We start from the raw sequence: 21,707 nt of genomic DNA on the forward strand, positions 1-21,707 counted from the left end.
GAGCTAACTGCGCTAACACACTAGTTCACACCAATGTAATTAAGCATTGCATGGCACATCCAACATACTGTTTTACTTTAGTCCATGACTCGCTTACCTTCAGGGTCATATGTCACATGAAAACCAAAATAATTCCAAACGCCAGATCTGAATGAGGGTGGGGGAGGTCCATGTTGCTGAGAGCTTAACTTCTGTCTAGCTAGCTTGCCCTGTGCTCTTCCTCCTGACTATGCTGTCTGTGTTGAGCGCTCAGTGGATCTGCGCTCGACAGTGCAGCCTAGGCGGAGTAGTCGAACGCAGATTCACTGAGCGCTCAACACAGACAGCATCGTCAGAAGGAAAATTGATAAAATAAATTACAAATGTTGTATTGTTCATACATATGCGTACCGAACCGAAAGCACTGTATCGAACGGTTCAATATCGATACGAATATCGTTGCACCCCTAATATATATATATATATTATGAAAACTCTTCAGATCAGCCAGTACAGTTTCAACAAATTCAAATCTATACTAAACTTTATTTTAAAGTCATTTAAAGAATATAAAAACAACACGCAGAGACCACCAAAAGACGAGCGAAATTCGTAGATACTTTGTAAGTTCAGCAGAATAAAGTAAACAGAGATTGTTTTGTGAACACAGACACTGATTTAGCATCAGAATGTATCTGTGTATGTACCATTTTACCCCCTCTCTTCAAAACCACAGACGTTCTTCTGTACTGGAGACTGTTTGCATACACGGAGGCAATTTTCCCCCATTCATATTTGTAAATCTTATCCTTTAGTGCTCTTTTTTCACAGATTTATCAGTGAGTTCTCTCTCAAATGTTCTCATAAGTTACAATAAGGACAAATTAAATTAAAACTGTCATTCCAGATAACATAATAGCTATCTTGTGCAGATAATACAGGTTTGCCTTTTCTGTTTGCTCTTTGGTGAGCCTCAGACACAGAACATTTACATGCCGCTGGCCAGAAACATTAGAGGATAATTAGGGGTTACATATCCAGGGATTTTTCCAGGCTGAGAATTAGTCTTTGGGAGTAGACTACTCGAAAAAATATATAGTTTATATATGAATAAATAAAAGCATAATTAAAAAACTAGTAATCATTTTGCCCTTACTGTCCTTTGGCTCTGACTAACACCTCTTTAATGGTGCAGGGAAAAACCCCAGCATCTCTAATGGCATCATCTTACAATACATATCTCCCACTACGTAGTTCAACTATGATGCAGCTCTAAGTTGCAATTAATATTTTATATCTAATCTCAATGTGGCTATCAGTCAGTTGTGGCATAATTAATAAAGTGTTCCAGGAAGACTGCAAATATTGTAGGCATGTATATATGGGCTTTGGGGTACATTAGGACTTCAGAAAGAGTGCACAGGGATGGAGTGGGGTCATTGTGAGGTCAGGACAGAGGAGATAGAGTCTCATTTCGCTGCTATGAGCACAACTGCCGCTCTGCTAAGGCTCTGCTTTATGGGTTGTGGGAACTGTAGCGGGTTTATATAATTTTATGAGCTCTAATGCCAACTGTGTTGACAGCTAGATAATCCAAAAAAATCTATAAATGCAACGCTGACCAACTGCCTGTCACAGATAACCAGGAAGTGGTTGGAGAAACATGTCACTGACTCACTTACAGATTGAGTGTCCAGCCGGCTGACTGACTAGCTAATTAAAGTAATGTCTTACAAACCAACCGGTGCGCTGACTACACAGACACACACAAAGCCGCTGTCTTTTGACAGAGGAAGGGCTGTCATGCAGGCAGATGGGTGAGACATCTAAGAATAGATAAAAGGAGGGACAGCATTCTGGGAACACACACACACACTCACACACACACACAGACAAAGTGTGACGAATGTCTGGCAGATAAGTTACACGTGCCTCATGCTGCCATAAACACACAATACCACAGCTCCTCACATACACTCACACACACGCTGGCTTTGATGTTCAACAGCATAATTTCTCAGCTCTTTCATATTGCCACATATGGTAATTCACTTCTTGGCATTGGCCACTTCAAAGCTATGTAAACCACCTTCTTACAAACCATCTCCCCTGACCGGCTAATTCCATTTCCTGCACATCATGGCTGATTCCACGAAGCAGAAAATTCACAGATTAATCATAGCCTCATCCAATAAGGTCAAAGGTCCGAACAACCCAAGACACGCCACGTTAACCGCCGTGCCAATCTGCCTTTGTCGTGTTGATAGAACAAGGCAGATTTATTTGGCGTAATTAAATATACCAGACTGTATTCTTCCAGTCCAAACATACGACCGACATACTGCGGTGGATTAGAAATACAATAAAGAAACAAACTGTTCTAACTTCAGATGTGACAAAAGAACATCATGCTAGGGAATAAGTGAAATTCCAGCAAAGAGTACCATATACACAGTATAAGTTGTTCATTAACTAAAAAAAAGAAAAAGAAAAAGAAAAAAAATGGCAGGTTTTCTAACCATCTGGCATTTCATTTCCACATTCTTCTTCTCTGAAATACTCGGTGCACAGTAGCAAACAGTGGCTGAGTAACATGAGCCAAATTCTCTGCTTTGCAAACAAAAATAATCCAACTAGGGATTCCAGTGAGGCCATTTACAGTTTATGAGCACTGAATACAGCTACTGGAAGCAGCTATAAAGGGACAGGGTGGACAAGGTCATTATTTGGTTCATCTTTTGTCATTCCACTTTCCTCCCAGAACTTTTACTCTCAATTCCGGTGTAATATTCCAATATACTCGGTATATATTAATCTCTATACAGAGAAATCTGCATTTCTATATATGTAGAATATCTAGGCCAGAGTTTGGGTAAATCTTCTGGTTTCTAGTTGCATTACTCAATCAAGTTTGAGCCAAGTGTCTGATAATCATCATAAAAGAGCAATCACACTTGCCAAAATTTCATCTCACACCAACAACTATCTGTTGATGAATGACAGGTTTTAAGGGTATCGGCATTTATAAAACACAAGATAACCTTACAAGTACTCGTCAGTTGTTCCTGTTGTATAAACTAACTGTATTAGTATATTAACCAGATGAAAACAGGGTAACTAATGCCTAATAACCTAATAAAAACACAGTTAAATTGTTCCCATTTCTTTTTACGTAAAAAAATGTTGCATTTTTAAATTAAACAATCGCCAGCTCCTTGGACTACACCACCTTATTTTGGTGTAGTATGGCAGACCACAGGTCATTACTTAATGAGAGTAGGAACTCCTTATTTTTGGCAAAAATTATGATCAGAATTACTCACAGGCTATGGAAAATTGTGTATTTACTAAACTAAACTGTCTCACATTTAAATTGTTGGGATCTTATCACCTTTGCCAAGACAACAGCCAGCTGCTGTGCATCACTTAAAGCAGGCCAGTTCAATGGGTCCTGAGAGATCTGGAGACAAAAAGCAGCAAGTACCGGTAGTAGTTCTTCCACAGGTTCTTCTATGGAAACTGCTGGGTTTTACCTATCGAAGTCATCTCAGCTAGAGCTGAACCTAACAGCGAGCAAGTTGGTCAATTACACGGGCCTAGAGAAGAGTCAGAAACTGCTGGTCCCTAGGGGAAACGTTTATTCTCTGACCAGTTGTTGCTAGGTTAAACTGGTCCAAAAAAAATGGTGATAACATCAAAAACCTCCCTGAGCTTTCTTTAGTCGCAATCAGATTATCACATTCACCTTTAGTTTCCACAGAAGACACCACTGCATCTGTAAACCCTCACTAACTGCAGTAGTGAAACCAAAAAAAATCGGCGACGAAAAAGGGAAACCTTCAAAGTAAAAGTTAATCACTGCTATCTAGGAGCAACCAAAGCAAACGTAAGAAGGTTTTGGGTGCACCACTTTCACCCAGCGAGAGCAAGCAACCTCCCGCAAACACTCCCCAACCAATCTTTCCCTCGCAACCATTGGTTACCATGGGGTAATTGTTTTCATAATCACTGGAAGCCAAAAGTGTGACTTAAAATAGTTCCGATCAAGCTCTGAACTGTTTTACAGAACAATAAATCTCAAATACTGACTCTTCCTCACAGGCACAAAATGTCTGGAGAAACACCATTTTTTTAAAAAAGTACTACTTATGAACATTTGACTCGCTATATTTGACTCAGTTAAGTGCAATAAAATGGATCCATGTCGAGCAAATAATCAAACACCACCACTTCCTTGACTATCACATAATAATAACACAACTTCTGCCAACTAAGACTTCTGCTGGCTGAACACGATTCTTCACATGACGTCATCCTTTCCTCCAGAGTCCATAAAGCAGACGAGGGTTTGATATGTTCAGTGTACCAAACCCATCAATGCTCCGGTTTACTGCTGCATTTTCTACTGAGGCAACACTTTTATCACAACAAACTACTCCTGCAGTCATAAAATTGGAAAAAGGCAAGCCAGCTGCGGCACTCCCCAGGAAACACAATCTCCTGGAAACCTCACTTAACCAAAGATGGTTTCCCCTCGGAACAGAGACTCCGTAAATGATGACACAATAAACACAAAGGAGTTGTGAGTCTCTGTTGTCTTTGCCTTACACTGTTTAAAAAGATCATGCACACTCCAAACAACAACAACAACAAAATGGGTAATTATCATCTGTCGAATGGATTGTAATAGGATTATTATAATGTACCAGCACTTTTTAAAATGAGATGAATTGCATTCCTCAAAAAAAAAAAAAAAGGAATGGTTTATTCAACTGTAATGTGTTTACATGGGGAATATTTAATCTGACTGGGTCATTAATTACTGGGGCAATAAAAGGCTTACAGTAATTATCCTGCACCCCCACCCCACCCCCACCCTCCACCCAGGTTTAAAAAGAAATAATTTATCAAATGCAGCCATAATTTTTAATTTACAGTTTTTATTCTTTGTGTTGACGAAGACCAAATGTGATTTACAACTTTAAAATGAATGAATTTCAATAGGAGGGGATGTCTCACCATGGAAACCAAGAAAAAGAAGTGGCAATCGGTGTGTTTTCACCCAAAAACATGATATTTTTCTAATCAGAGTAGATTTTATTCCCTTAACTGATCAAAGTAGGTTTTATTGACCAAGCTGTTTTGTGACCTTCAATCTAACCAAGTAGTTTTTAATCCCTAAACAGAGTCATTTTTACTTGATGATTAAAATCTACGAGTCAAAGTGAGGTCGACAGTGCAAGTTGCAAAATGACTCACTCAACCTCTCCTGCAAACCCTCCCACATTCAAAATGTGAACGCCATCGACATCTGAAAGTGAAAAATATTAATTTCATGACACAAATCAGTACATACGAGCACAGAGTCACCAGATTAGAGGTCGTGACCCTTTCTTATCAATTTTCCCAAGCAAAGATTTAATAGTGCTGATGGTAAAAATTATACTTCACTTTATCACACTGCCCCAAATCAGACACAAACAAGTTAGTCGAACACAAACAAGCTGAAATGATTGATTTGACCCCCAACTACAGATCATTTCCAGCAGACACATAAACACAAAGCCTAGACAGAAAGACAGACAGATAGACTGTGTGAACGTGTGGACTTGGGATCTGGCCAGTTTTCACTATCAACTGCAGCTGCCAGTCACACTGGGGTGTCAGGATGCTGCTGGCATTCACGCACGCACGCACGCACACACGCACGCAAACACACACCACAAATCAATACAGCTTCACTCCCTCCCCCTCCTCCACACTGTTCCAGCACCACAGGGACATGCACACATTGTTGTGTATGTAAAATTGTTTTTATCCCTCACTGATGGGGCTAAAATGCCCTGGCTTTTGTGCGCATATCAGTGCTGGGGCTGTCAACAGCAGCATGGTGAGCACAGCCTGGGACAAGGCAGGGTTATCATAACTATGACATGTGAGAATTTAGCTTTTCAGCTATGAGCTGAAGTATGCACCACTCAGTGTGTGTTTATGTTTACAAGATTTAGCTAGCATGGGTGTAATTCTTGCAGCAGCTTTAGCCTTTAACGTGTAACTTAAGCACGAGGAGAGTGAAGTATAGGCGCAAAGACATAATAAATGCACAAACATATCCTTCTCGAACCAGTATCCTTCCCCAGCATCCTCCCAGCTATCCCACTCACCGATACGACGTCTGTTTTCTGAACGCCAGTCCCCTTAATTTCTCCTCCAGAGTCTCTTGCTCCATGTCAGGCAGGCTACTGAACGTGTCGCTGCAGCAGCCCACGGCAGCCTCCTCCGAGCCGGCTCCGGACTCCGAGTCACCCCCGTCAGCTCCGAGAGAGGCCGGGCGCCCGCTTAAGCCCCCCGCCGCCGGGCTGGTGCGATCCTTCGCTTGGGGGTCCATGCTGGTCGCTCCTCGCGGTGTCACGCCGCGCTGGACCCCCTCTCCTCCGGGTACTGAGAGGACGCGGATGCCGGCGGTGAAAAGGAGAGTCTAACTACTCCGGCGTGATAATAAATTTAAAAAAAAAACGTAACGCTGAGAGCGGCTGTGTGGACTTTGACCGCTGACCACCTTTATATACTGCAGCCGAGCACGGCAGCACGCGCAGCCGCCTGGACAGCAGAACGAACTGCACTCACGAGCCCCCTGACCAACTGGCAGTGAGCTACGTCAAGCTACGCACGCCAGGTAGGAAGTGGGAAAACTTGTCTTCAAAATAAAAGCCCCCAAACTTTTTTTAAACGAAACATTTTTATGTGACATTTGATATTTTAAAAAATAATATTATAATAATTCATTAAAAAATTAACCATCGTCTTTTTATGTCATAAAATAGTTATTTATACATAGAGCAGTAAGGTTTTTTGCTTGTTTGTTTTTTTTTACTATAGTTTTGTGCCCGCCTTTTTTTTTAATTAGAGGTTTAAACTAGGTTTGCTTTTGCTTTCTTCTCCTACTTTTTTAATTTTGGACCAGTGTCCCCTTAAATAAGCCCGAAAATACCTAATAAGTACATTTTACAACAAATGACAAACACAAAAATATTCTGAATTTTTTTTTTTTTAAATGTGAGTTCTTGCACAAATTATAATTATGATTTAGAATCAATCCCTGCACTTATACTTTTTTACACATTAAGAAGCTCCATATTCCCATGCATGTTTTTACCACAAGTTAAAGGCAGATTTAAAATTTCAGATGACATAATTGTTTTTAAAGCTCAAAATCTTTAAAACTACTATATTATAACTAATATTAGTGATTTATTTACAGTTTCTTCTTTAACATCAAATCCATTGAAACGTTAAGTACATATTTGATATTAAATGGCTTCCACGAGGTTCCTCATAGCCACAACTAACCAATTAATTTAAAAAACAAAACATTTATTTCGAAATACTCACACGGAAGTTATGTGTTTTATTGTTTGCGATATGACACAGGTTTAAAAACTGCAAAAGCGCGAGCTAATGTGAGGGCGGTGACAGTAAACACGTTCAGTGTGTGCAGATCTTGGCTGACTCCGACATCTATCCATCCATCCGTCCTTTATCCATCCACATGGATCATGGGGTGAGCAGCGTGGCATTGTGGGATACTCCCTCTCCTCCTGCTGCTCTCTTTTCTGCAGCATCATCAGTGAGAAAGTAGGCCAGAGCGTAAGCATACATGCATCAACACGTTCAGACTGCTAGTATCTCATGCTCAGTCTAGTCACACACATACACACATTCCATGATGTCAACATGCTGCCCTTCCCTCTTCATCATGCTTCTTTGCTTCCTACACGTTGCTGTCAGTCTCCCTGTGAAACATCAGGCCACATCTGTCCCTTTTCACTCCACTGCACCGGACCATCAGGGAAATTACTGCTGAGTTTAAACAACCTTTTTTTCATGTGTGCATGAAAAAAAAAATCTGTCACTGTATATAAACCTGATCTCTCCGGTTCATACTGTTATAGTGTTCGCTTAGTGCATAATAGGCTGTCAACCTAAGGAAGAGACAAGAAGATGAAAGAGCAATGAACACTACACGAAAACTAATAGCACTATTAACCACAGGTGGCACGGACCAGTAATTGATATGCAAGCCACATGACTGTACAGCTAAACTAATGACTACAGGTAATAAGCTTCATTAACATTAGTCTAATCATATAAGAGTTACTAATTTTATCTACAATACTGCAGCCATACTGTCCAAAAAGCCTTACAAAAATTAAAAAGAACAAATAACTGCTTAATGGTAACCCAAAAAATAACCAGTGATGGGCACAAATGGGCAAACTGAATTATGCTGAAACTTAAACACACTAGTATTAGTTAAGATTTATATAAATCTTGGGTGATCATGGTTCAGGGGGTTGGGAGCTTAGCTTGTGACCAGAAGGTTGCCGATTCGATCCCCAGCTCTGTCTGTCTTGGTTGTTGTGTCCTTGGGCAATACACTTCAGAGGGGCCGATGGCGCGATATGGCAGCCTCGCTTCTGTCAGTCTGCCCCAGCTGTGGCTACAACTGTAGCTGCCTCCACCAGTGTGTGAATGAATAGTGGAATTGTAATTTAAAGCGCTTTATAAATCCAATCTTTTATATATAATTTTTGACCTGCCAAATTGCATTTAATAGCTATTTTATATTTTCTTTTAAAAAAAACAGCAACATATAAGCAATTGCTTTTCCCTGAACCCTTTCTGTCTGAAATATAACGGGGTTATTTTTTATTTAGTTGTTTATTTTATTTATCTATTAGTATTTTTCATTGTTTTTGGAAAATACTGCTTGTTTTGCTATGATCAGACAGAAATAAAATTAATGAAATGAATTCACTAGAGAAAATGTCAAAAAGAGTTCCACAGACTCTGTCATATTGGATAAAAGGTCTCCTGAACTTTGATACCAAGTACCAAAAGTACCAAGTTTGAGATCAGGTTGAAATCACTTCTAACCATTCACTTTATCGGATGAAACAGCGAGACTTGAGCGCCAGCTATCACGACTCAACCAGCCATTACTTGTTCAGTTAGTCTTTTACCCTAATACCCGGTTTCTGAGGTGGCCAGAAATCTCATTTCATGGAAGAATCTCTGTGTGAGCAGATTTTTTTTAAACTTTATAATGTCTTTATAATGTCTACAATACCAGAGTGCAGACTAATAACAAAAGAAAATATCCCTCACAAATCCAGTATATATGTGTAAGACTTCTAGTTTTAAATACTCGTATCGAGACCTTTGAGCGGTGTTCTCGGTACCTCCAGCTCTTTGGCTGCAGATATGTCTTTCAAACAAAACCCTCAGTTGATAAATGAGAAACTACAAAAGTGGCTTGTTTACCGATCGAGTTCAGTCAGTAGTGAGTCTGCTTCTCTGGACTGTGTCTGTCTGATTTCCAGGGAAATCCTTAGAAATGAATGCTGCTGTGTGAAACGCATAAATCAGTGCTGCACTAAACTTTAAAGAAAACAGAAGAAGCTAAATCCTGCTAAATCCAGTCAGGACGGTCAGGTTTGTGGGATGTCTCGTTTTCAGCAACAGAAACTGTCAGTCTGCAGTTCTAGAGCCAAAAATTGCCTCCATCAAAACTATATCACAACACGAGTCAGCATATTCACATACTTTTTACCATTTTAACATGCATGACATCACTGTGATTCAGTAACTGTACATTTTGACCTGTGCACAAGCACCAATTACTGCATCTCCTCAAATGAGGTTCTCCTAAAGTGAGTCAATCCCCAATCTCCTCCATAAAAACAGTTCAGTGGGTGAGTTTGATTGGCATGTGTCATGGGCAGCTGTAGCATAATGGTGGTGTTGGTGCTTGTTACTAAGCAACAATTATTATGTAGGTCTGTCTGCCTGTTGCAAACGTACAGTTTATGAATGAAGCTTGCTAACAAAGTTCGCAGGATTTAGCCAATAACTTAGCATTCCATGCTCTCCACCTTGAGTTCAAAATATTTACACTGGAACTAATAAAGTGCTAGTTTCAAATTCAATGAGTGATGTCACAGTAGCTATTTCCATTTTGCATACAGTCTATAGCACTGACTCAATTGATTCTGTGAGCGTCATTCATCTAGTTACACAAACTTTATACATGACTCTGGTGCCTGGATGCATAATGGAAGAGCCTGGGACTGATCCACTAACATCTCCATACCTGTACCTTCTGAAACCATGCTGCTTAAAATGAATGGCCTGATCAGACAGGTGATGACAATAACAAACAAAACCTCCATCCATCCATTTTCTTCCACTTATCCAGGGCCGGGTCGCGGGGGCAGCAGCCCAAGCAGAGAAGCCCAGACCTCCCTCTCCCCAGCCACCTCCTCCAGTTTATCCGGGGGAACACCAAGGCATTCCCAGGCCAGCCGAGAGATATAATCTCTCCAGTGTGTCCTGGGTCTGCCCTGGGGCCTCCTCCCGGTGGGACATGCCCGGAAAACCTCACCCAAGAAGCGCCCAGGAGGCATCCTTATCAAATGCCCGAACCACCTCAACTGGCTCCTTTCGATGTGGAGGAGCAGCGGCTCTACTCTGAGCCCCTCCCGAATGGCTGAACTTCTCACCCTATCTCTAAGGGAGAGGCCAGCCACCCTTCGGAGGAAACCCATTTCTGCCGCTTGTATCCGCGATCTCGTTCTTTCAGTCACTACCCAAAGCTCGTGACCATAGGTAAGGGTAGGGGCGTAGATCGACTGGTAAATTGAGAGCTTCCTTTTTACACTCAGCTCTCTCTTCACCACAACAGACCAGTACAGCGTCCGCATCACTGCAGCTGCTGCACCAATCCGTCTGTCGATCTCCCGCTCCCTTCTCCCATCACTTGTGAACAAGACCCCGAGATACTTAAACTCCTCCACTTGGGGCAGCGTCTCGTCCCTGACCCAGAATGGGCACTCCACCCTTTTCCGGCTGAGGACCATGGCCTCACATTTGGAGGTGCTGATTCTCATTCCCAACGCCCCACCGTCGGGCACAGCCCGAAAAAGGGACATGGGCCCATCTTCCTGCAGGCCCAGCACCCACAGGAGGCACCGTAGGGGTTGGGTGCATCGTGAGTCGGGTGGCAGCCAAGAGCGGAGGTCCTGGCAGACCGATTCCCGGCTACCAAGACAAGTCAAAAAAAACCTTCAAAGTAAAATGAGAATTAACCGAGGGAGTCGTGATACAGATGCATGTTCCTAATACCTTACAGGAAGTAAGAAACAGTAAATGGTCTAGCACCTTTCTGCTTCAAGTTTCATTTCCACACAGTGCTTTTATCCATGCTTGAGTGGTTTCTAACAGTCATACAGATTCGTCACCTAGCAGAAGGATGTCTCAGTACATGGGCCGAGGAGTCAGGAATCGAGGAACCTTCTAATTTGTTGATGATAACTCTACCACCTGAGCCACAGCCACTTGTGAGACAAGGAGGTAAGTATGAGACAAGTAAAGATGAGAGAGAGGGAAACACTGAAGGAACTGAACACACAAGAAATAAACTCAAATAGAAACTGAAGTTAAATAAAGGCCAAAGAAACGAGCATTAGAATAGAAAACCACCCAAACAGGCATCTAAAACTCCATAAATTTAATAATAAAAAGCAGAACTTAAAGAAACATGACCAAAGGTATCAATAAATGCTGATTTACATAGTACCTGATAATTAGGACTCAGAGTTTTGACATACTAATCTGCATATTAAAAGAACCTGCCTATTATTGTGAAGGCCTGGACACGGAAATCCGGGCGTGTCTTGAGGCACAGTAACAACAGATCCTTTGGGCCAGACGGGTCGTGGAGTTTGTTCCACTGCATCCTGTGAATGCTCAGTTGGATTGGTATCTGGGGAGTTTGAGTCGAGATGAATGCCCTGAGAGGTTTTGGGGTTTAGTGCACTGTCCTCCTGGGAGAATGCCGCTGCTATGTATAGGTGTGCTTTGTGTGCAACAATGCCAAGATGAGTGGGTACGTATAAAATTAACCTCAGCATGAATGTCAGGGCCTAAGGTATCCCAACAGATGACCGGTGTTACCGAGAGCTGCTATCATTGTCAGTGGTTGTAATGTTGATCACTTGTTTGGGGGTTTTCCCCTCTGTGCAGGGTTTGGCTTTCACGCAACACTCCAGGAGTGAAATTCACTTTTAAACTTGATGAGCGTTCTCCCATCAGGACTTGAAGGCAAAAACAATGCAGCAGCTTTCTCTGTGAGCCCCGATGAAAGGATTTTCATCCATAATTAACGAGTAGAGCGGCTGGAAACTTCTGCAATACTGAATCAAAGTGTGAAATCAGACCGCAGCTCCTTGTAGTTTGCACTAACTCTCTGCCACTAGCGTTTCATCAGATACCGTATTTCTGAGTCTGCTCTGATGTTTATATTGGTTTTATGGCAGCATGATTCACCGTTGGTGGAGTGTTTAGTGGGATTCATTGTGGCTGCGTTGCTGTGAGACTAGAATGGAATGAGGCTGTGGGACTGCGTATTGTCTTGGGACTGTCAGAGCAATTCGCACTACTCATTATGAGACACTGCCGCTAATCTATTTCAGGATCTTTGTCATGATGGAGAAGATAAAATCTCCCCTATTGGCCAGCGTGTTAACCACGAGGCTCATTTGTGTCCTAATAGAGTTTGTGTCTAACGTAAATCAAAACACACTCTGAAGCTTTGACATTAGCAAGAAATTATGGTCACCAGCTTAGTTTTAATGTCTTTAATGTAGTCAAAGGAGCTTGCAAAGATATTGATATTACATAACCTACAGTTTATGCTGTTTTTTTTTTAAATACAAACAAATGACCGCAAAAGATTAATGGAAACAAACAACAAAAGCTCATTTGTGCAGTCATAGCTGTGACAGTTTGGGTTTTATTAGCACTGCATCTTTACTGAGTGAGAAAATAATTCACAGGAATTAGCAAACATAAAAATTAAAATTTAAAAATTAAAGGCTGTTTTAAGCTTTAGCATTAAATGAATGTCTTTTCCCACAGACCTTCATGGATCTGTGTTGATCAAGTTCATTTTAAACGAATAACCTTTACTTAATAGAGTAAAGCCCTTGATTTTATACATTTAAATATCTGGATTTATACTTTTTAAAAATATTTGTGGGTTTTTTTTCCAGATTGTGCCAAACTGATTTCGACTTTTTGAGACTTTTAGAGACTTTTAGAGAGTGAAATATCCATATTGGTACATAAGCCAGAATTCTTCATGTAGTCGGCTACAGAGGTTTTAGGACAAGGCTAAATTGACCCGCAGACAAGCTGCTGCTTGTTTGTGGGTCGATCAGCCTTCAGTTTTATCTTCACTAACTGAAAAGCTGCTCTGCTGGTTTGAGGTCAGGTCACTAATTTGTCAGTTGAAGAATATCTCATTTCTTTGCCCCGTGAAACTCTTGGGTTGTTTTTGCAGTTTGCTTCAGGTCATTGTCCATTTGCACTGTGAAACTGCAGCCAATCGGTTTGCAGGGTTTGACTGAATTTGAGCAGCGAGTACAGCCCTGTACACCCCACAGTTCAAGATGTTGCTGCTATCAGCTATCGCATCATCAATAAACTCTAACAACCTATCTTCGCTGGCATCCATATACACTCCGCCATGTTTGACAGATGATGTGCTTCAGATCACGAGCTTTTCTCCACCCATCATTCTGCTACACGTTCATCTTAGCTTCATCTGTTCAAAGGATGCTTTTATTGGGTTTTTTCCAGCTCTTGTAGATGGTTTCTTTTAAAGTCTGACCTTCTTGTTCTTGAGTCTAACCAGTGGTTTGCACCTTGTTGTAAACGCTCACACCTACCTCCTTGAGCGTGTTTCTGACTTGGTTATATTGATTTGTAAAGTTAGTTTCCTTAACCATAAATATTTCTTGCATCGTGCACTTTTCTTCTGTTGTCTTTTGCTGTTGCTGAGATGCCCAGTTGTTTTGAATGAACCAGATTGCTGCTTGATTGTTTGGCTACTCCTTCAGGCTCCTTCATGTGCACTGACATCTTGTTGGACCTCATGTTTAAAATATAACAATCAAAAGCCATAAAATGCAAATGCAACACTGAAATAGCTTCAAATGGAACAAATCTTTCATTTGTCATGAAATAACAGGGGGACAGGCCTCACCTGGTCATTAAACTGCTTGACAGTCAACTGTTCAATTATTTTTCAGCGTTTGATATGACTGTGTATAAAAATAATTGTCATTCCTAAACAATGAATGTAAAATATTTGGTTCAGATTGAATTAAAACGGAATGTCTGCACTTTATTCAAATCTTGATTATTTAATTGAAAATTCCTGGTGGTGGACAGAAAAAACTTACTAAAACTGTATCTTTGTGCAACTCACTATGAAGCTAAATAAGTGATGATACCTTTTCTTAATTACCACATCCATTCATTACTTTGTGTTTTATAAGTCAACTTCATTAAATCAGTAAATATTGTACAGCATACAGTAAATACTGAGTAAGTTACTGGCAATAGCCCAGAATTAGCATCAGCATCAGTCAACCAATATGTTAGTCTGGTTCTAGATTCGGTAATACGGCTGTGATCAAACTGGTTGAGGTGGTACAGAATATTTATACCATGCAAACACTTATCACAGCACACTTTCTGCAAGAGAGGTAAAACACAATGACTCTTGACTTAAAGGAATGACACCGTCGACATGAGAGACTGAAAAAGAACGAACAAATGAACACACAAACTCGTGAATATTATGCTTTTACTAAGGAAAATACTTTATTTGTTTGAAAGCATAAAGACAGAAAGGCTGGTTTTACACAGAAGCAGCGAGGAAATTCAATTTTATTTGGAAAAAAGTTTTCTGGCGTAACAAAAGGGCAGCGTGCTCATCTCGAGTCTCTGATGATCTTTCTGTTCTGGCAGTGAGAAATGTGTAAAGAGCGTCATTGAAAGCTGACAAATCCATTTCTTGATATTGACAAAGCTTCAAATGCATATTTTGGCTTTACAGTCTGTAGATTTGGTCAAAAACTGTTGTTTTTAATCCTGAGCTGTAAATTACCACGGGTTCTGGGGTTAACTTTAATTTAAAAAGCTTCTGTTACTGATTGGTGTCATACAGCTGACGGCAGCAAAGCTCAGACATTTAAAACCTATGTGTAACACACTTGAGGTGGACAGTTAAGACACTTTAAAGTCACTGTGATCTGGAATTAAGCTAAACAGAAAGTCAGGACAAAGCCTGCGGCTAAGACGTCTTACGTTCATAATTTATCAACAGCACAGAGCCCAAAATAGAGTCAGAATGAATAATGGATTGGTTCACAAACTACAGATCCCAGACACATTTAGACGTTCTCATTTATTAACAACTCATATTTACAAAAATATAAACTTTTTTTTCCCATTTCTCGAAAGAAATATTTTTGGCAAATGCTGTAAAATAGCTGTAAAAGACTCCTGGAGCTGACAGCTAAAGTGTGCAAGGCAAAAGTGTTGCAGGATTTAAGATAAAAACAAAAAAAACATGATACAGAAACTGAATCCGTGGTTTCAACTTAAATGTCCAATCACATGCTGTTGTTTTTTTCTATTCCAATCTGATTTTACACCAAGAGTCTGATGAGATCGATACCATTCATAGCCACTTTCAGATGAGCTAAACTTTTCGAAGTATGCTAAAACCTCACTAGACAATGCTCAGCGCCAGAATGAGGCCAGCAGTGTCTAAACAGTAAATAAGAAGCAGTTAGCTTAGCTCAAGCTCAATATTAATCATGCAGGTATGACAGTGGTATCAATCATCTCAGTTAGCTCTTTGCATTTTGAGGTCAAATGGGCAAACGTGACCTATAAAGGAACAAAAATAAAATAATTTTGCAGGAAACCACGTCTCAAATATCAGCTTCTGACTGGCACACGGTGACTGTCGTACAAAAAGAACCGAAGACCAGCTAACGGGGTCCCCACGTGCCAAATATGAACGAGAATAACCCACTTCAGGTTGGGTTTGAACATTTCAGTCAGTATTTCCTTGAGGAAATAGAAAGAATGTGAGTGTAGATTGAATATATTGTTTTAACCCAGTTAAAAATGTTACACGAGTGCAGGAACCCCAAGCTAGGCCCTCGAAAAGAAAAAAAAAAAAGAATATATAAAAAGAGTACAATAAAAATAAAAAGACAAAACACAGTATGAACACAAACAAGTATAAAAATGGGCTGTACGCATTACTGGAATGAAATAAAAACATTTAATAGCAATAAAGAGCAATAAATTTTGAAAAAAAAAAACATCAACAAAAGCGTCTATAAATATAAACGGTTCTCATCAGTGTCCTGTAAAAAGCCTCACATGTCATATTTTAATATAATTACCCCTCGAATAAATGCCACACTCTCTTTGAAATTCTCTAAGTGTGATTTTTAAACACAGTGTCTCGAGCCGGATCAATTAAAACAACTACAACTGGTAAGTTGACTTGTGAAAAACTATTCAGTGCAACTTTAGTTCAGAAATTAAGGCAACCAGTGCCCCTCTACTCTTTTTTTATTCCTACCATTACAGTGTATCTGATTAAGCAGAGATGGCATTAAAAAGAATGACCTTAAAATATCAGCAGTGGAAGCTTCTATATGAGGTTTGCTCCAGGACACTGAACCATGCTCCAGAGAGGGGTCAAAGGTCATCGTGGGGAGTAAAGGAGGAAGGATTGGGGTTTTTTTTGGTGTGAATTTAAATCTCAGGAAGTCTCGTTGACTGTTCTCTCCAGCTCTATCACTTTACTTCTGCTCTCGTTCGTCCTCTGCTCCAGAGACCTGAGAGACACAGAACAACTGGATGAGATTCAGTTCACTACAATAAAGTCTTCTCTGTGTCAGGCTCAAAGGAAGCCAACATATAAGACGCCAAAACTCTGCTGCACCTCAGCAAACGCTTAACCATCCAAACATACAGTGTAGGTCTTTGTGAGCAGAAAGGCTCCGAGTCTGTTTTTGAATGTCAGCACAGATGATTGATCTCAGGTCAGCAGGCAGCTTGTTCCAAAGAACAGGACCACAGTCACTGAAGGCCCCCTCAGCACACTTGGGTCTGATTCTACGAACACTGAAAAGATCTGCACCTGATGACCTGAGGTGTCTGACTGGGTTATAAACAGCGCGGAGACGAAGGCCACACAACACAACCGCGCCGCTGGATTCAGACTTCTCCACTAAACTAAGATTAGTAAACAAAACTACAATAACCAAAACCCAACCTAAATATATTTAATGAACCAAAACTGGGTTAGCAGCTGAGGACTAATGACCTGGCTTTATGTCAGACTGTTAAATAATGGTGGGCGGATCGATGTTTGGCTGTGCTAACCTGCCTGGATATAGAGGCTGATGTTAATTTTAACTTATATAGCACTTTCATTCTACCTAAACTCAATGTGCTTAGGGCAGGGATAGCTCAGTAGGTAGAGTGGTTGCCCCATGATCGGAAGGTCGGGCTTCGACTCCACTGATCGGCTACCCTGAGGTACCCCTGAGCAAGGTACCGTCCCTACACACTGCTCCTCGGGCGCTATGGCTGCCCACTGCTTCACTGGGTGAATGGGTTAAATGCAGAGGAGTAAGATTTGTGATTAAAACAAGACTCCCAGTGTGCTCAGAGGAGGTAGTGTTAGTTATTACAGGTCATGGTTATCTGCGTTTTCACGAGCATCATAATTAAAATTGTATCTATGGTAAATCTGTGAGAAAAGTGAGGTTTTAATCTTATCGAGAAAGTTAAAGTGGGTGAACTCTTTCTTTTGATCGAGTTCAGGTATTCTGTTTACTCCCAGTACCATCATCATCATCATCATCATCATCATCATCCGAGTACTCCTCATCGTGCTGTGTGTTTACCTGTGCAGGTGAAGGAGCAGGTTTTTTGACGTCTGTGTGTCGTTGCTTTTATTCCTGAAAGGTGGGTGTGTTTCCATCCTGGTGGGCTCAACCCCGAGTTTCTGCTGCTCTGAGCGGCGCCACGCTGCCATCACGACGGCTGGCGTGTCCTCCCATTGGTCGGGATATTCACCACCCAGGCCGAGGAGGTGCGGCTGTTCGTCTTCGAAAGTCGATAACAGACTCCTCGACTTAACTAAAAGTTGGGGATAAGTGCTTATTAGTGCCTAATTTTTGTGAGGAGAAAGTATGACTGTGTGGTGTCAGGAAAATCATTTTTAGTTCCACACTCACTCACACACCAGCCCACACACACTTTATAACTGTGTAGCACCACATGTTATTGTCTGCCTGGTGAAAAGACTGTGCAGCCTGTGGGTTTGTGTGTGTGAGTGTGTGTGCATGTGGGCAGGATGGGAGAGGAAACTGAAATTGATTGTTAAGAAAATTATATCTGGTTTCTCTTACAAAAGAAAAAGTGCGTGCATGTGGGAGGAAGCAGAGAGGATGCAGTGAAAGGTCAACGCCACTAATCAGTCTCTGTAGCTGTAGGAGGCATCTGATTAGCAGCAATGTTATAATGGACCACCAAAGTTTAATAGCTGGGAACTAATGATTCATTACAATGGAAACAGCAGGGCAGGTCACTTAAGCTGAAATGACCAGGAAAGGTGACTCGAACTGTGGGTGTGTGTCCACACTCGTCTCAGCTCCACACGCATGAATATACGGCTTCATACGGAAAATGCAAACATTTCTGTGTAATCAAAGTATCAGCGTAACCATGGTGATACTCTGCCTCTGAGAGCCGTTGGACAAATGTACAATTGTATGTTTTTGATGGAAGCAGGAAAAAGTCAGGAACACAAAATGCCATCAACTTTTCTAAAGTTCATCTGAGGTCATCTATCTGCCCTGCCAGCAAAAAGCTGTTTAGCAAACATCTTTGAAAAACATCTGGGGTATTTATTTGTGTTCATATTTTGCTGTTTTGTTCAGTTTTATTTTGTTTTCATGCAGAAAACCCGACTATGTCAAGTACAATATATTCATACTTTCCTCTCATATTTACATTAATATTTAACCGTCCCAACAATACTATATTTTTGCATTTACGTTAGGCATGTGATTAGGCTAAATCACGCTGTAACTACGCTGAGTAAGGTGTATTAAACATGTGTATAGAGTGCGGGTTGGTGAGTGTGACTACCTGTAGCTGTGTAGGACTCTTTGACATCCAGCTGTTTGGAAGCGAGGCCCGTTTCAGTGATGGTGGAGCGTGGCGTAAAGCTGCTGGGATAAAAACTCCCCGAAAACAGCGCGAAACACAACACGACCACCTACAGAGAGACAAACACAAAGAGAAGAAGAAGAAGAAGGGTGGAGAGAGGGGAGGGAGAGGCAAATAAATTATGAATCACACATAATGCTACGCTGCTAATGAACGATGGGAGCAGATGTTTCTAATTCAATATTTTAATCAATGTTTCATCAGCACAATCTCTGTTAATACACACACACACACACACACACACACACACACGTACCATTAAGCATGATGATGTCTGGGTGCCAACCATCCTGCAGGACTTGGAAACTTTTCCTGCCACGGCTGCCTTGAGAGACTGCAGCTGCTGCAGGAGAGACCTGTGGAGAAACACACACACACACAGAGGTTACACACACACACCTGAGTGCATCGTGCATGCTTTTTTCACCATATAGACAATCTGCATTTAATGTATCGCGTAAAGACAGTGCAAACCATTACAGCTTAGCACAATAAAACACCTGCCTCACTTTACATTTCTTCCGACTCATTTTTGAACTCGGTGACCACAAAACACACCGACTCCTGGCTTAGAGTTGTTTGTGGGTCTGTGATCTGTGTGTCAACACTGAAGACTGCCTCGAACATTTTCTCAGTTTTGTCAAAGTGCTGGAAACGGCGTTCGCACCACGGGACACCAAAGTGTGAGCCCAGTTTCTAAAGCCTCTCTTTACAAAGTGCTAAGAGGGTTAGCTATACAAAAAAAACAAAAAAAACAACTACACAATGTGTCTAAGCTAGAACTCGTGACCAGAAACCAACAATAGAGCTAAAAACACACAACATAATACCTGACACGGCTAACCCAGTTAACCTCGATCCTTTAAATCTGTTGGTTTTCTATGATTATTTTTAAATTTCCTACCTTGATGTTTTTTGTCAGCTGTTTCTGTCTCTACACTCAGTGTAAGTGTAACTGAATGTAAGTGTGAAATGAAAGCAAACAGCTTAGAACGCACTGACATGACACGATCCATGAGATATTTTTAAAATAAAGCTTAAAATTTAATTTCTCAGGGGAGAAAGGATCAGCTTATCATTTCAGACACACAATGTCTATTCATTGAACAACCTTTCTCCATATTTTTTTTTAACTTTTGTTTCTTTATTAATTTTTTAACATGCAAAGACATTGTTAGTTGTTATGTGTGTGCTGATTTGTTCTGTTTTGTTTAAAAAAACAAAAAAACATTGTTGTAATCTGAACAGGTTTGCAGACTCTTCTGTACTGCCATCTCCAGGACTGAAAAATGAAGCCACTGTGGAAGCATCAGAAAGCTGCAGTTCCTCATCTGGCCACTTGAGGCAGACTTCCAAAGTGAGTCAGATCCCATAGACTTACATGTTAAAATGTCCATTTTACAGTAGTAATAAGCATGTTTTACAATTTGGGGTTCGATTGATAGTCTCCCTCCCCCACCCCCATCCCCATTCATTACCCCCACCATAAGTGCATGGTGGTGTTTTTATTTTATAAATATTATTTATCCAGATATTGGCTGCTGTGATTGACAGATAGGGGGAGCTGTAGTTGTGTACCGGGCCTCATATTTGCTAATCGGAGTTGCTTAACTGTACCACTCTTCTTTGTTTGTGTTGTTTGAGCTTTTTTGAAAGAATTGCCTTAATGGCACTGAAAACAACAAGGTGGCAAGCTTCAAAATACAGAGTACAAACCCACTGGGTGACTTCATGGTGGCTTCCATCTTTTATATACAGTCTATAAAAGTTATGCAAACTCATTGAATTGTGCGCCCACACATTCTGCATGTTAATGTGAATGATATCGCAGTAAATTACATCAGCATCCTTATTGTAAAATCCAGAATTTGCACTTTAGTGAAGAATCTGCTGTTTATTTTTGCACAAGTCAAACATTTTTCTGAAATTTTTCTTTCTCGTTTGCTTCATTAAATAAGGAACTGAGCTTAACGACAACATAAGCTGGCTGTCCAGGTGTCCCAGAATAAAAAACACACACACACCACGCATGCAACTGGTTCATTAAGTTTTTGACACTGACAGCAAAGCCCACTTTAACCACTGAGTGCAAAACAAGCCCCAGAACAGCTGTGTTCCAGGCAGCTATACTTAACACAGTGCACTCAGTGGGTGCCCGCACGGTTCATCCATGCATAACGAGAGCAAACAGCGCTGTCTATCTGATGCAGGGTGAGCTTTTCACATTAAAATAGCCTCATGATTATGCATGGATGCAAAATTGCAGCTGAACACATCCACGGGGAGCTTTTGATTCAGCTCTATTTGCAAATAATAAAAGCGAGTCAGTGTTTCCCCACTCATTCTCCGTGCTTTTCTCAGCTGCACTGCGTGATATAAAAACAGATGCCTTTAGAGATTCACAAAGACAGAGGGAGAGGGAAAAAAAGCCAAATCCCCAAGGATGTGTTAAATCCAGCATGCGCCCAGGGAGGGACATTTTTAGGTGTGAACCCGTCCTCCCTCATGACTTTCCTGGTGTTTTGATTGTCACCATCCCAGAGTCTTTA

The 21,707-nt window shown here is 41.0% G+C and overlaps 2 protein-coding genes across 5 annotated transcripts in view; both read right to left on the reverse strand.

Annotated features, from left to right (window-relative positions):
• dgki (diacylglycerol kinase, iota) overlaps positions 1-6,612 on the reverse strand; it is a 106,089-nt gene extending 99,477 nt beyond the window's left edge. For all 4 annotated transcript variants that reach the window (XM_085253088.1, XM_085253090.1, XM_085253089.1 and 1 more), the window contains exon 1: positions 6,144-6,612. In XM_085253088.1, coding sequence (XP_085109214.1) covers positions 6,144-6,367 — 224 coding nt within the window. In that variant the 5' untranslated portion in view covers positions 6,368-6,612. The remainder of the gene's footprint in view (positions 1-6,143) is intronic.
• An 8,072-nt stretch (positions 6,613-14,684) lies between these two features.
• creb3l2 (cAMP responsive element binding protein 3-like 2) overlaps positions 14,685-21,707 on the reverse strand; it is a 35,198-nt gene continuing 28,175 nt past the window's right edge. Inside the window, exons 9-12 of the mRNA XM_085252300.1 lie at positions 19,415-19,514; positions 19,078-19,207; positions 17,829-18,063; positions 14,685-16,751 (exon numbers count right to left, since the gene is read on the reverse strand). Of these exons, the coding sequence (XP_085108426.1) occupies positions 16,676-16,751; positions 17,829-18,063; positions 19,078-19,207; positions 19,415-19,514 (541 nt within the window). The 3' untranslated portion in view covers positions 14,685-16,675. The remainder of the gene's footprint in view (positions 16,752-17,828; positions 18,064-19,077; positions 19,208-19,414; positions 19,515-21,707) is intronic.

The sequence above is a fragment of the Mchenga conophoros genome, linkage group LG17 (genome assembly GCF_057382185.1).
Source record: "Mchenga conophoros isolate Kocher_MC1m ecotype Shallow Benthic linkage group LG17, M_conophoros_male_GT1.1, whole genome shotgun sequence".
In the NCBI taxonomy this organism is placed as follows: Eukaryota; Metazoa; Chordata; class Actinopteri; order Cichliformes; family Cichlidae; genus Mchenga; species Mchenga conophoros.